General features: G+C 41.8%; 1 protein-coding gene across 3 annotated transcripts in view; it reads left to right on the top strand.

Annotated features, from left to right (window-relative positions):
• Positions 1–1,730: 1,730 nt before the first annotated feature.
• Positions 1,731–16,278, top strand: part of LIN7A (lin-7 homolog A, crumbs cell polarity complex component) — a 48,962-nt gene continuing 34,414 nt past the window's right edge. For all 3 annotated transcript variants that reach the window (XM_017804569.1, XM_017804567.1, XM_017804568.1), the window contains exon 1: positions 1,731–2,010. In XM_017804569.1, the coding sequence (XP_017660058.1) occupies positions 1,731–2,010 (280 nt within the window). The remainder of the gene's footprint in view (positions 2,011–16,278) is intronic.

The following is a 16,278-nucleotide window of genomic DNA, read 5'->3' as shown; positions in this document are numbered from 1 at the left end:
AGTCTCTCATCCAAGTGCCAATTAGTCCTTGTGACACACAAAATCTGACCAATGGTAGATAAAAAAGGATAAACTCAGACAAAGCTTATTGCTTTCCACAGGCACCCTGCCCAAGCCCAAACATTGATTTTTCTAAAGTTCTACTTTTTTAAAAAGTTTATTGGCAGAAAAGTGACTCTGATAACAGTATTTTGCTTAAAAATGTCTGTTTGGAAGATGGCACTTTAATAAGGCAAGTCTGAGGGTTATGAATTTCTATATGGAAAGCAACTTGGTTGGCTAATTTACTTGGCATCTTGTTCTTAATATTATTTAAAGACACTTTTATATCTGTAATAAAGTTTTGATTTCAAAAACTGTTTGTCAGGAACTGATTTCTCTCTGATATTTTAGTTAATTGAAATATTTTTTTGCCAAGATAACCAAACAAGGCTACTGTTTACTGTTATTAATTAGAGAAATTTGTGTTGAATTCAGTTTATCAGAAGAAATAGGTGGTTCATATTTACATATATATTTTAAACTTTTCTAATTTTAAAACAAACAAATGTATTTTTAATCTGCTCTGAAAACTTTTAATGGCAAATTTTCCACAGCTTCCCTAATTATCTACAGTAGCGCTTAAATACCCTTGCAGCTAAAGTTTTTATTGATGTGCAACCTTGAACTGCTGCACTTTAGTTCTCTGTGGTATGTCAAAACTCAGTGGGTGAGGAGAACAATGCTACCTTTCCCTTTAGAGTGACACTCCACCCTATCCCAGTGCTCCTTAGGTAGCACAGGTGCTTCACAGGGCAATAGTTAAAGAGGACACCATTCTTCACTGAGTCATATATTTCTCTACACCACTGTCCACCACAGAGAAAGCAGCAGAAACTCAGTGGGATTCTGCCACAGTGCCAGCCTTTCTCGGATGGCAGCTGATCACCTTCCTTTCTCTTCATGTGGACAAGGGTAGACAACCAGAAAGCTGCCGGCAAACCTCACAGAGCTCCAGTGTGAAATTCCACCTTTCGCGGATGGTCTTCTGTGCAGGTCTCCAGGCTCACACAAGCTACATTTACAAGACGTGATGAGCCACCACTTGTCTGTGACCAACCTCGCGCTCTGCAAATGTGAGGACTCAGCCCGTGGCAGTGCAGAATGCTGGGTGCGTTGGGTTTACTGAGGATGGCCGGCCGCACGCAGCACTTAGAAAAGAGGTGATGGCCGGACTGGTGATGAGGCCGACGTCTTGATCCATCCAAAAGGGCCGTTACATGGTATGTCCCTTAATCCGAGGCCCTGTACAGCGCCAGCTACCGCCTCCGCATGCGGATCTCCCTCGCCCGCAGTCAGCCCTCGGAGCAGGGCTTCACCCGCGCACACGGCCCCCCGTGCCGCTGCCTAGAGCCCAGCCCTGGGACGGGCCTGCACGGGGTGGCGCGGCACAGCACAACGTGGGCCGGCACAGCCCAGCACTGCACGTCCCGCCCCGCCGCCCCCGGCCCAGGCGAGGCCGGGCCGCCAGATCCGGCCCCCGCCGGTCCTCCCCGCCCTGCGGCGCTGCGGAGCTGCCGCCTCGCCCTTCTCTCTCCCTCCGCCGACTGCTGCGGCATCCCCGGGGCCGCGGCACCGGCGACGACCCGGCCCCGCGCACAGCCCGGGCCGCTGCGGTGCCCGGTCTCTGCCCGGAGGCGAGCGCGGCCAGGCGGGGGCCACCCGCAGGGCCCGGTCCCGGTGGTGCAGCGATGCCGGCAGCACGCGCCGGGCCCCGCCGGGCCGCCCTGCGCCCGCAGCATCGCGGCGGCCCGTGTACCATGAGCCGCCCTCCCCTGGGCACCTTCTCCGCCCCGCTCGCCTCCTCCTCCCACGGAGCCACCCTCCTCCTCCGCCCCCTCTCCCTGCCAGCCTCCTCCCCGCCCTTCCCCGCACTCCACGCCGGTGCCGGAGTCGCGCGTCACTCGGGCTCCAGCCCCGCCGCAGACATGGCGACACTGACAGCAGTCCAGCCGCTCACGCTGGACAGAGGTAAGCGCGGCTGCCGCCGCTCCCCGGCCGCCCCTGCCCGGGAAGCACCGCGGCACAGCGGCGGCTTTGCCCCCGCAGCCCCAGCGCGGCGGGCGCTGCCGCGGCAGCGCTCCGGCCCCGCGATGCCGGGGGTCGGCTGTGGCGGCGGGCAGCGGGGAGGCGCCTTCCCGCGGGGCTCAGGTGGGCGGCGGGAGAAGAGCTGACACGGAGGCAATAAAACTTTGTGCGGGCAGAGACCGGGGTAGGGCTGGCATCCCGCCGCCGGCAGCGCGGCGGTGGCGCGGGACGCGACCAGCGCTCCGGTCCGGAGACGCTCCTTGGTGCCGCTCTGCTGTCCCCGCCCTGCGGGGCTCCCCCGTCGGCGCCCCCGCCGTGGCTCGGCGCCCAGGGCCCCGCGTCGCCACCCCTGCAGGTGGCTGGGCGGGGGATGCTCGGTGGTGGGGCAGCGCCGTTCGGCAGCGAGTCAGGAGCCCGAACCTCTCGACGGGAGCGTCGTTTGCCGGCAAAATGTGGCTTTTTGGGGGGCTTGCACAGGGGTGTAGGGTGTGCAAGGAAGAGATCGTGACTGCAAGTCCTCTGCTCGGCGACGGTAATGATGTTACCCTACAAGAGAGCGGCTCTGCATATCTCCGTAGACAGTTACTCGGTCTGAGTAGAGAGCGCGGGGGGTGCTTGGGTAGCCTTGAGCCCGTGTCAGTAACCTTGTACAGGTAGTGTAAGAGGATGCTGAAATCTCGAAGTTATATTACAATTCAACTTTTGCCTCCGGGCTGTAAAAATTGAACCTCTCCCCTACAGTGGATTTGTCCATGTAACAAGGCTTAGGAGAAACGTCATTAGGTTTCTGTGGGTTACAGAGAAGAGTAACTTACCATTCTGATTTTTTTTGCTCCTACCGTTCCATTGGGTAGAGAGGTCCAACAGCTCCCAGAGCAGCATCCTGAATTGCAGCAGTATCCTTCCTCCTCACTTGCATCCAGAGGCTCCAAGAGGCACCCAGCCTCTAAAAATTTTGTACTCTCAAAAGCATAATTGAGGTCAGTGCCTTGGCGTTTTAAATGTTTCTGGGGTTTTTTTAGAGGACTAAGATGGGTTTTCAAAGTAAGAGAGGTTTTTTGCTGTAAATCCTGCACAAAAGAAACACAAACTCAGTTTCAAAATGATAAAGGAGAGGTAGGCACCTTTTCTAGAACCCAACTGAGAGCAAAACAGCCCACAAAGTACTCTAAATACAGTTTTCTGGGCTTGAATTCCAGCATTAGTAGAAAGGGGGAATCTGAAGTTATTTTTACTGAAATAGCAAAGTGCTAGCCTGCGCTTTAAATTAAACTGCTCAGAAATCCACTGTGTAATCTACAGTTTCACCCTAATACTGTTTTCAGTAAGCAGGACAAATCTATTTTCTGGCAAAGGGTTGAACAGATGGCAATCCATTAGCAAACCTGGCTTTTCAAAGGAAATTATTGCTATTTCAGAATTATACACTCCTTTTCGTTACTAAACCTATGCTTTAAAAATTCCACAATACACAAAAATGCAAATTAGTCCAAATTTAAATATAAGCATCTGTTGTCTGTGTCCAGGACATGCCTAACCATTTGGCAGGGATGTCAGCATTACAGTCTCCTTGGTTGTCAGCCAGGGCTGATATTAGTTTGAGTGAGATAAAACATCACAAAATGATAGGATGTGATGTGCAAAACGAAAATACAGGCAGGAGGAAATAGATTTAAATACCGCACCTGGCTTACAGAAGGCCCTTTTGTCAGAGGGATACACTTCATCACCTGTAACATGTTGCTGTTGCATCAGCTGTAGAGGGTGGGCTGAAGCAACTCCAGAAGCAACTAGACCAAGCCCAGTGCTTCCAGATATTTCCGCTGTAGTCTTTCTCTTACAGCCACGGGAGAAGGAAAGTTATAGATGGTGAGATTTTCCAGATTCCTGTTACTTTTGTTAAAGCAGACAAGCTATGTTTATCATCACTGTGCTTTGCACAGCTCTGCTGTAATCAAGGCACAGCCCAGAAAAGTCTTGTATGCTCGTATCTGTTTTGCCCTGTCCCACGCAGAGCTCAGCATAGTAAGAAAATAAGAGAGTGTTTCAGGAGAGGTGGTGTTGTTAGCCTTGTGGTGCTGGGGGAATTGCTGCTTCATGTCTATCCAGGACACGTTCTGCATTCCTCCTTGTTAAGGGCCACAGAAACAGTAAAACGTCATAGGGATACATACATTAGAAATCTGAATTACCCTCTGACGTGGTCTCCTCCTGGACAAAACATATTCACTGTATTCTGCTACATAGATGGGAGCTTTCTTAAAGCCTGATGTAAATGGCATTCAAAACCTCTGGTAAAATGAATTACCATTTAAAGGTGAAGGGCATGTTGTATATGAATGATTGAAAGCCAATTACATTCTGGAAGATTACTTCTGTCCAAAGCACAGGAATTAATTTCCTTAATTCCTATCATCATGTGCCTTTCTACCTGCACAAATGTGTGCAAGTTCCATTAGGGCTCTTTAATATGTAGAACAAGTTCACAAAATAATGGAAATTTTAATCACTTACAATTTAATCTCAAAGGCTTTTGCCTGATCTTTGTGTGGTGCTCTACTGGGAGGAGGGGAAGAAATCAGCAACTGTTTCGGGCAGGAAACATAAAGCAGTGCAAGCTATGAGTGGTACCATTTAGGGAAGGGTGGCCCCAAGCATTGGGCAGCTTTGGGAGGGGAAAGTGCCTGCCTGCTGAGTACAGCAGCAAAATAAATCTTCCAACAGCCAAAGAAGTCTTCTCCATAAGAAAGTGCACCCTTCCTACCTTTATTGCAAATGTCTTGCATCCTGAATTGATACCACCCCATCAGTAATCTCCGGTGTTCATCAGAGCTAACTGGGGGAATATTTTTGGCCAATTCAACGCTTAAACCCTGAAGTTGTTGAGAGCTATATCTTATTCCAGGTTGAGACAGTTACATGTCTTTCATAAAATGATAAGTAAAAAAATGCAAAGTTGGGATTTTTTCTTTTTTTCTTTTTTTTTTTCATTTTATGTTCAGGGTTATGGATTTTTAAAACATTCCCAGCTTAATTTACCTCCATTCACTCCAATACAAAAGAGAAATGTTTAAAAGCACCTATACAGTTGTTTTTGACTTCTTCCACAGGTATGTCTTTAGTAAGAATTTTGTTGACACTGTTTACAGACAGCCCTGGTTCAGTTAGTTGGCGTTTTTCCAACACTAATTATTTGTATTGGCATATTGCTCATCACATCTTGCTGCCTTTGCCTCTCTTCATAATGTCCTTTGTCTTCCACAGAGGTGTTGTGTCACCCTTCCCCATGACCAGCAGTTGCTGCCTTTGCCTTTATTATCCAGAGCCCCAGGTCTCCTTTGGATGCTGCCTTCTGTTGCCTTGCTCTTCTCAAAGCCCTGGTGCAGTTAACTCCGTTGCTCTATGTGTTGCCTGTAATCTTCATCCATTTTCACTGTTCAGCAACCCGGTTTCCTCCTCTAATCCTCTGGTCTGCTGCCCTGTGACAGTCGGCACCTCACCAGCTTGATGTTGTCTCAGATGCTGCATACGCATCCAGCCACAGTGTTCTGCTTTTCTCCAAATGCAGTGTCATCTACCTCAGCCAGCTTAGTCTCCTTATGGTTATCTGAGGACCTCCTGTGTGTTCCTGTGTGCTGCAGGTACACGTTATAAGCAATGAGAAATTAAAGGAAGCTTGTGGGTGGGGTCACTTAAAGAGTGTGCTAGCACAGTCTGATGGAAGTATTGTCTACAAGTACCATTACACTCCCAGAAATAACATTAGGAGGCAATAGATTTCTGTGCTGCCCTTGGCATACACTTTAGGAGTGGTCATATGGAGGCCTGCAAATTGAAGGAGACATCTTTCTAGCTATGCATTGTAGATTTTCCTATCTGAACTTCTTTATTTGGTCAAACACCTGGCAAATTTTTCATAAACCGTATTTTACTTCGAATTTTACTCGTGTTCTTCCTTTCAAGATGAAAATCTGCTTTGAAAGAAAACTGACCATGTATTTTCTTAGATTGCTGCAAAACTTCAGTCCCAGTTCCTCTGCATAGGATCATGAAAGTGGCAGCTTTAAAAGGGCACTTTTCAAAAGTCGTTCTTGTTTTTGAAGATATACAATTAGCATGTGCAAAGACCATCTCGTGATTAAGAACAAGGGAATATCTTTTCCTGAAAACAGGACTTTCAACTGCCTTTTGTTAGTAATCCATGTCTTACTATGTTTTTCCCTATATAGGTACTATTCATGTCACTGATGGTTTCACTTCTTCATTTGACTGAGGATGAAAGAAGAAACTTGAATAGACTGAATATACAGTGCTGATATTTTAATCCCTGTGAAGTTTCATAACAAGGTCATATCTACTGGCTATTGACAACCAAATTTCTCTTGCTTTCAAATACATTCTTGGAAACTGGAAAGACTTCTTGCTGTTTGGCTGTAATGCGTAACTGAGTTCTGTTGGTTTTTATGAATTCAAGCAAATATTTTTCCAGTGGAATAAGTGTCCCAAAACTTCCTGAAAATACTATATAAAGCACTGTGTTCAGTGACAATAAATAAGAGTATGAATGGACTTGGAATTGCCATCAGCTTTTAGAGATATTAGACAGACTCCATCAGATGTGGTATCAGATGGTGCCGGACCAGTAATATACATAGGTACTTGCTAGAGTATTCCTCCTTCCTTCCTCCTCCTCTCTTCTTGTCATTTTTCTTCTGACTACATCATCACAGCCTACATAAATGGGGATTTTTTTCCATATCTGTGCCCATATATATGTACCCTACAAAAATTGTATCGAACATAAGTTGCAGTAGACTGTGCATCCATTATTGTAATGTGTACTATCTTGGAAAAAAACCCCAACATACTCATCAGGAAGAGAAAATCAGATTCACAAAGTGTGAAATACAGTCCTTGACGGGGGAGCAGATCTCTGTCACCCAGGGTGAAGCCCTGTGGAGCAGTGCTAAGTGATGTGCTGCTCCCTGCCTGGCTGCCTGTCTGTCATGGGGATGTCTTCTCTTGCTCTTCAGCCTAGCATGCTAAAATTGAAAAATACTTCTGCAAGTGCCGCACACTTTAAGTCTAACGTATCTCCACTTGATATGCCAACTGAGGATGTATAAATAAACAAATTAATTCTTCCAAGTAAAAGAAAGAAAAAGGACTGTTGTTTGTAGGGACAGGACGAAAGTGACAATTCTAGTCACGGATTGAAATGCTTGGGTTTTTTACATCAGTGTATCAACATTTATTTGATTTTTAAATGCATTTTTATTAAAGGATGGAATAAGTTAAGCAGATGGAGAGAGTGGTTTGTGGGTGATGACTGGGACACTTTATGAGGATCTGTGTGGTTGAAGTTTTGGTTAGTTAAATGTAGTTCAGCTGTGCCACCTGGAACTCTGGAGCTGGAGTAGGAGAAAGTACCTGTCTACATGTCATCTCTGATGTTCATGAGTGGAGTAAAAATACACAGTTTTAAAAGCTAAATGCACATGTCCAGCTTAAATGTCTCTGGCAGTACGGTCCTCACTTGAAGAGGTGCTGGGGTACATGGCAGCATGGGAGCTCTTTGCCAGGTGAGATGTGCCTGAGGTGGCTGGGCACCCACAGGAGCACATCCCTTTGGTTGGGCTCCCCCTTACAGGTAGGACCCTGTCTTTCAGCCCAGAGCGATGCCCAGTGACAATGAGATTGAGAGAGACCTGCACCTGTATGCAGACACACGGAAGCATCTTTTACAAAACACATGGCAACTTTTAACATTGTCACCTTTGTGGAGTGTCAAGGGGGAATACCTTAAATTTCCAGTCAACTTTCCCTCAGAAACGTGTAACTGATAAGAAGACAGAATTGGAGAAGCAGGATGTGTGGTCAGGACAGGTTTGTGAGACACCTTTGAAAGAGTAACGAGGCTTGTGGCCAACCGATGGCTATGCAGGGACCTTGAGTTTGTCCTGCTCTGTCAGGATGAAAATGTTCTTTAGACATGATAGCAGCGAATTAATCATTTTAATCTATCTGAATTTATCCTGCATAGGGCAAAATGGTAAGCTGAATTTGCCTGTCTGTGTCCTGCTTCTGACACCTCTAAGGGAACCTGCTCCTGCAGCTGAGTGAAGGGGATAGAGGCTATGACAGGCCCCTGCACAGGTGCAGGATTCACCATTTGCATCAAGTTGGTGAATAGAAAGCACAAGGGATCGTATTTTTGTGTGTTGTAAATGTATATTCTCTATTTGCATATAATATTGAAAAAGAAGAATTTGTTTTCTAAATAACATCCCTGTACTAGATCCTACAAACTTTAGTTTCACACTGATGTCTGAGAGACATTTGTGTAACTATAGAAAAAAAAAAATTTGTCTCTAGATGTAACTGTAAATAAACAATTTTCTTAATTCTGTCCTATTACTTGGTTTGGACTTCTCTGATGTTACCAGAAAGAAAGCTTTTTAAAAACTGTGACAAGCTAAGTCATCAGCTTTATGCAGAGGATAATTTCGCTGTTTCAGGACACATATGTCCCGTCTCTCCGTAACATAGATGACCCTCATGCAAGCGCAAAAAATATAAGTACGAGTTTTTGTCTGACCCGTGTTATTAAATACAAAATACTGTTCCTGTAGGTAGTGCAATAGAATTCGACATATGAATTAGGTAAAACTTTCAATTTCAATTGCTCATTAGAAGCACAAATAATGAGAAGTTAAGGATTTAAGGGAAATCAAGGCAGATGGTGTTTTGAGAAGCACATAACTGTAAATTTGTGAGTCTGCCTTCTATCACGTGCAGTTAATTTGTTTCACATGATGCAGCTTTGCAAAAGTACTATTTACTAATGTGCTATGACCTGTACATATATGTATAAATCCAGGCATTTTCAAAGTTAATCTCAGTCAGCTTAATCTTATTTTGAGATATTTGCTGGAGAGCCAGCCTCTGAATGAGAAACATTCAATTATTAATTCTCTATTCAGATGATAAAATTTGATTAATAAATACACACTTACATATAATAACAATGTTTTCCTAAGTGTATAAACCACAAGCTTGGGTCTTAGATATGTTAAATACAGAGGGAGATGTATGTACATATTTGAGAACTTGTTTTACCAGGGTCCAAAACAGAGAGGTTAGATAAATGTCAGATTTCTCAAATGCAACTCAGCTAAGCTGCCAGGAAATGCACACAGCTTCTCATAATATGTTGTTACCCTACCGCTACTTTACTAATAATTGTAAGAAAAAAAGAGATGAAAAAATCTTGATCGGAGAGATTGAAGAGATCGGAGAATGATTCTTTATTGTTTAAAAGATGGAACAGTGAAGTATCCATGAATACATAGAGCATCAAAGCATTGATTTTGTTTCTTTACAAACAAGGATAATTGTATAAGGAAGAGTATTGCCAAAGAGGCTCTTAATTTATTTCTCCTGAACAACAGTTGTATTTCTACTAGTTCTTTTCAATAAAAGCCCATGTTTAATCACTAATCCTTCAGACCCTCTTTAATTTTCTATTTCAGACATGGTTTCTGAAAAAGTAAATCTCCTGGACCTTAAGGTATCAATTCCCCTACAATCAGTTAAGCATTGGGGAAGAATGTACTTGAAACAGATTAGGTGGATAATTATGGCCATCAGCAGCAGTCTAAGCCCTCAGAAATTTATATATCATCATCTCCACTTTTCAGTAGATTTGGCAGCAGTGTTTTTGTGAATCAGTACTTACTGAATCAACACAGGAGCAAAAGAATAATATAGCTGTTCTTTGTTATACAGAGACAGGCCAGAGAAACTTGAAGAGGGCATGATGGCTTTAAAATCTATGAAGCAGCCTTTGGAAAAAGGGGTAGTTGTACATCTGATCCCCTCTGTAACCTGATAGTCTTGTAACCTGATAGTGATAGCTATAAGTCACTACTAATTTATACAGTACCTTTTGCATCCTAGTGGTACAACCATGTCAAAGTGTGCGCCACTCATATCTTAGGTAGACACCTTGAAAAATCAAGCTGCAACCTGAGAAGAGTTCCAGTACTGCTGTTCCAATTCTCGGGATCATTCAACATGTAGGACACCAAGCAACAGAACTGCAAAGGTGACAGTGAGCTCTCTGTTTCTCACACGGGTTTTCTGTTTCAAGGTTTTGTTTGTAACTTGCTGCAGCAATTCAATAGTCACAGTTTTCTTCAAAGATCATACTTGTTTCAAATTTGAAAGCTAACAGTGGTCAGTTGTTGAAATCTGCCAACAGTGTGTCTGTACTGCCTTGTTTTGTGGGCATTTATTAACAAAGGATTTTATTTATATTGCTTTCTTCTAGTTGTAGCTTTTCAGCTACACACTTCCAAAGAACAAGTTTTTTTCCTTTCCTGAGAAATAACTAGTAATGTAGCCAGGTACCAGAGGGATTCAGTCTACAAAAAGCAATATCCTTAAATCCACTAAAATTTGAGAGAGAATATTAAGTCTCTTCTCAGTACCTTCTCATCACTTTACCTACAGGTAAAGTGTTTGCTATGTGTACATAATGACTATGTTGCATCCATTGTTTTGCACAAAAGACATCTTTTCACTGTTGTCTCATCAGACTCTCAAGCCAGCTAGAAAAACAAGATAAAATTGTGATCCGAGACTTCAAGTGACAGTTTGTATTGTCACTATGTACGCTTGCCGGTTGCCCACGGCCATCTTTCTCATCTTTCTGGTAATAACATAAAAAGATTTAAGACTAAGATTAGCTGGAGAGATAATAACTGAGGGGAGGCAGCAGGAGAGTCTAGTAATGACATGCAAACAGAGAAAAAAAGTGAGAGTTACTGCTTTGGCTTGAACATAGTGCCTGTTGTGAAGGAGAATTAGCATCCCTAAGTTAACCCTACCTCCTTTTGCGAGACACCTGTTGGGGCCCTTTTTTCCCCTCTTCCTGTCTTCTTACCTGCCAAAAAAAATATCTGTGACGCAGAATAAAAACACACGCTGGAAGTAGCAGCGTGGAAAGGCATGAGGTTGCCCATATGGCCAATAGTTTTGTTTTGTGATGCTTACATAGGGTGTATAAATACTTGCTTTTGCTTAGGCAAGGGAGCAAGAGAATGGATTTTAGCTAAGAGAAAAGCATGTTGTTTTTTATTCTGTTTTTCTTTGTTCAGGCAACATTATTACTGGTAATTATTTCTGTTTTCTGCCTCCAACTTAGTCAAATTTTCAATTCCTTCACTGATTTTGATTTTTTTCTCTATATACTTGTGGTTTAAAACACCAAAGTAAGTAGTCTGTCTAAGTAGAGTCTTTGGGTTATATATCAACCCTTTCTTTTAATCTGGGATCAGAACCTCTAAAGTATTTACATTTCCAGTTCCAGCCAAGTGTCCAAAGTGCTTCTGTCTAGTGTTTAAAGGAGCTTCACTCCAGCATGGTGAACGGTGTCAGCTGTGGAAGCCAGGTGTTTTCATCATACTGAATTTTTCAGGGAATTATAGCTTTGCTTCAAAGGATTTTCTTCTTGTTATTTCATAGCTTCAAGAAGTCAGACAGAACACTGTTTTACATGTCCTGTGTAGGCAGATAACTGCTTTAAACACATGCAATCTCTCCTTTTTAAAAAAATGCTTTCAGAAAGACTGAGAATTTAAATAACACAAAGTCTGAAACTACAAAATACCCTACTTCCTTCAGGAAGCAAGGGTTAATTAATATATACTTATATATTCCTTATAAAGATAATACTTATTTGAACACAAAATAAACTTTAAAAAACCTGTGGTCTTTTGGTAACATATTTGTAGCCACCTGTACCTAGTCAAAAAGAAAGGATCAAAATCATGTCTCATCTGTTCTATTCAGCAGTGAATAGCTAACTATAAATCCTAGTTATAATCACGAAGAGCTGGTATGATTAAGCAATATAAAGTCAAAACTACACAGAAAGGAAAGAAAAAAAAAAGGAACTTTACCTTGCCTTCCCTTTTCTCTAGAGGTAATTCAGGTGAAAAATCTTGACATTCTGTTTTAAGTACTGTGTGAGAAAATACCATAGTTTTCAATGCTCTTCTATATCCATTTTCAGCTTTATGTTTTGATCTTTTCGCTTTAACAATCATTTCATATCTTGTTTTCACACTGATGCTATGTTCAATGCCTTCTATACAAAGCAGTGGGTACTGTCAAATGTAAAGGGCTGGTGTAGCTGTAGTTTCATCTTTCTCACAGATGGCAAAGTCTTCTAGTAAAAATTTCAAACTCATATTTATGCACCTTCTCATCCTGATTGCTTTAGAAATTGCAATGAAACTAATAATTTGGAAGAACAAAAATCATACCAGTGTTTAAAAATTATTAGGTTTTAAGGTTAATTTTAAATGCTTATCTTTGAAAATTCTAATTGTATTATTGCTCTTCAATAATGGCTTGAATTAAGCCAGTGAAACTCGTGTTATTGAATCAATCCTGAATTACCCATTAATTCAGTCTTTACTGTTTTGTGATTTATTGTTATTTCTCTAAAAATCAGCACTGAAAATATGTCAGTACCAAACCACTTTCTCTAAGTATCTGTGGAACTCATAATAGTTTTAGGTACTCTGTAGATCAATCTCACACATGCACAAGCAAACAAAATCTGAAATTGCTGACAAAGATGTTCCTTTGATTTACATCAGTCATATGAAGGCTCAAGGAAAAAACTGGACTAGCTTTACCTGTGTACAGTAATGAATATACTAAGAAAATTGACCCAAGTAAAGCAAATATAGTTCTCCCAGTTGGCCTTCATGGTAGGTTGAGGCTATGGTAATCCCTAGCTGAGGGTAAGAACAGAAATCACTTGTTAAAACTTAGTAGAGTAAGAAGGGGGTTGAGATTACTTAAGATGTTGTAGACATTGTGAGGTTCAGAGAACACAGGAGCATATTTTTTCATTTAAGGGAACCTTTTGAATGTTGAGTGAGCTAAGCAGAGTATTCGGGAGCAGTATGCCTGAAATGTCAGTATTTCAGTGTTTGAAGAGAGCACTGAGGAGTGTTGGTGGTGTTGAGGATGCTGGATGGAGGAGTCTCAACACAGTTTGCTGTCTATATTTGGATCACAGGTAGCACTGCTTTCTCTGCAAATAAACTATGTCCTTTCTATAAGTTATTTTGCAAAATGTCTCAGACCATTGCTATCATGTTCAGGTGTGGCTACCAGACCTGCTGGGAAGACTCATGGTATATAACACTGCCTTGGGGTGTGCAGCAGTTGGATCATAGGCTCTGTGTCTGAGAAATGGAGTGAAGCAGAGAACTTGAACGCCTGTGATGTGCTTGAGAAGTTAGAGCCAAACAGAATCTAAATACGGCTCAAACATATCGAAACATGTAGACCAAAACGAGGTCTGATGAGTAGCCAAAAAAAATGAGCCTGTCCCAGGCATTGGGGAATGTATGCAGAAACCCATGGGGATATGCCGTTAATGGCATTTAGGGCAGTCATCCTCACATCAGGCAAAATGACAGAGACAGACATACACTCAGTTATCTCTCATGATTTCTTCATTTTTCTCATACATCAAGAAGAAAAAGAAATCCATAAAGTCGTTAGTTAAGGCATTTTAAAAAGCTTTAACTCAAAAGGGCATTGACCTCCCTTGTAATGACACTGTTCTTGTCAAATGTAACTCTTCTGAGGTATGACGTCTCCTGGACCACACGGAGATGAATTTGCATGAGTCATTCACAATATATCTGGACAGTAAGAGTGGGCTTCATCATACTGTAGATGTCTGATATGTAGGATGCAGTCATTTACATCTGAGGTAATTATCTAGTCTCCCTTTATGGTCAACAAAGGGACCAGACGCTCCCAGAGTATGATTCATTTCATCTAAAATAGGTCAGATGAATCAAAGCCTCAAAGTGTCTGTTTTTCCGTGTTAACTGTAACAGCAGTGTAGGGTGAGTTGCTAAGCTGTTGATGTCTACATCAGAAGTGTGGCAGCTTGAAACCCTCACCACAAGATAAATCATGAGAGCTTTGTATGGTTGTTCTTTGTTATACTTGTTTGTGTATTCGTTGTAATGTTTAACCACAGGAGTGTAAAGTGAGAGTGCATTAAATCTGTAAATGCTACCCATATCAACTAAACTAGAGTATGAAAGCAGTGGTAGCATTATTCTTGCTATAAATAATTTGAATAGACCTCACAGATGCATACTATAAAGTGTTGAATAACATTGCTGTTTTTTAACAGCTTGGCTCCTTGCTCCCTGCACATCAAGTGTGATTTACCATGGTGAAGCACACCTTTATGCTTACCGATTAGCATGAAATTTTGGGCAAGATAATTATATCAATTTAAATGGGAAAAAAGGCTGCTCTTTCCCTCAATGTTTCTGAACTCTTCAGATTAGATTAAATAAATATATTCAATTAATGGAAGGGCTTCTGAATTTTGAGAGAACACTGTGCTGATAGTAAGGAACCAAAGAGATGAATGGAAGCATATTAGACTATCTGGTATTTGATACCAGAGTAAGACTTGACATGTTGTACAAAGCAGTGGCTGACAGCAGAGCTCTAGCAATACAGATCATTTTCCAGAGATATACACTGAAATATTTCCGAAGCTGGTGCTTTAACCATGAAGCCATATAAATAGTTTGATACAATGTAGTAGGGCTGCTGGCTATGAATTATGAATTAACTTTGCTAATCACCAAAGAATTTTGGTTTCTGAACCATTGATTACCTGCTGTCATTTGATAATGTTTGGAGACGATTGCTAAATATAATAAAGCATCCTGTGTAGGCTTGGAGAATTATGATAAAAAGTTGGCAAAATAACATTAAGAATTCTGGAATGTATTCTCATGAGTTTAAAGGAATAACTAAACCTCAATGCAAGTATTGGAGGAATGAAAAACTACTGACAATTATAAGGACCTGTTATGTCATACAGATTCTTCACCTTCAGCCTGATTAAAGGTCTTCAAGCACAACGGAATGGAGCTTGAAAACTTCCAGGGTTATTATTCGGTAATGCCATGGTGCCATGGTGAAGCTAGCGAATATTTTAGAGACTTACTGAGTGTCCTTGCTGTCACTCTGTAGTGATGTTTTACTCTTTGAGGTATCAAAGGATGGTGTTTATGCATCACATTTACTTTTCTTAGTAACTAGCATAGTAGTGCAGTGAAAGTCTCCAGAATTAACAGGAATGAGGCATAGAAAGACCCTCAGAAGATGAGAAACCTCTTCTCTGATGTCTTGACAGTAAACAAGTGGTCACCGTATTTTGGCTTTGGGAACAACCCAACAACTTAATTCTAGAGTACTTACCAGAGTAAAGAAACACTGTGTTTCTGAGTGATTACTGTTTGAACCCAAACTGATATTGCATGGCTTTGTAGCTTACTATTTAACTATCTAATAGTCTCTTAAGTCAGAGGATAATATATTTGTTTTAAGGACTGCAGACCAATTCACTCATAGGCTAGCACAAGAAGGGAAAGTTAGACACTTACCTTGGTATACATAGAATAGTTTTCACATTTTGCAGTATAAATCATGCATGTGCATTCTTTTTCAAGAGTCACTCTGGTATTAAATGGGACACATTTAGCATGCTAAAATCATTTGCTACATTTTTCCTAATAGCTTTCAACCTGACTAAACTGAAACAAATATAAACCCTGCACAAAATCTACCAGAGTGAAACCACAGGCTAAACAATTTTCAGAGAATGCTGGAGGCTGGTCTAGGCAATTTTAATGGTAATATGAAAGAGCACCAAGTTCAGACCAGCCAAGATTCGTTCTGTGGATTCATAATTTGCTGTCGAGTTGTAAAAGCTGTACTGGAAGAAGCATTTGCTTTTTAAAACATCTAGCAGATAAAACATCAGTCTGCAGTGTTCGTTGCTAGCTGTTTGAAAAAGAGCCAGCAAGGGAAAACAAAATGTAACAGAACAAAATGATAACTAAGCCAGTTGACCTTTTTTTTTTTTAAATTGCCTTGTGCTATATATCTGTGTATACATGATGTATACAGTGTTCCACTTGTACTGCAGTATGTTATCTTGCTACTTGAATGTCCTAGTGATTCTTCTCAGGGTTTGCATAGTAATCTTCTGCTTGTGTCCTGCTAGCAGTGCAAATGAAGCATCATTCAAGTGAAAATACAGAAAGAACACTTGAAATGAAGATTTTTTTCTGAGAGTCATGC

Source organism: Lepidothrix coronata, unplaced genomic scaffold (genome assembly GCF_001604755.1).
Source record: "Lepidothrix coronata isolate B3197 unplaced genomic scaffold, Lepidothrix_coronata-1.0 Scaffold9, whole genome shotgun sequence".
Lineage (NCBI taxonomy): Eukaryota > Metazoa > Chordata > Aves > Passeriformes > Pipridae > Lepidothrix > Lepidothrix coronata.
The sequence above is the reverse complement of the archived record's forward strand: the minus strand, read 5'-3'. Positions and strand labels throughout refer to the sequence as shown.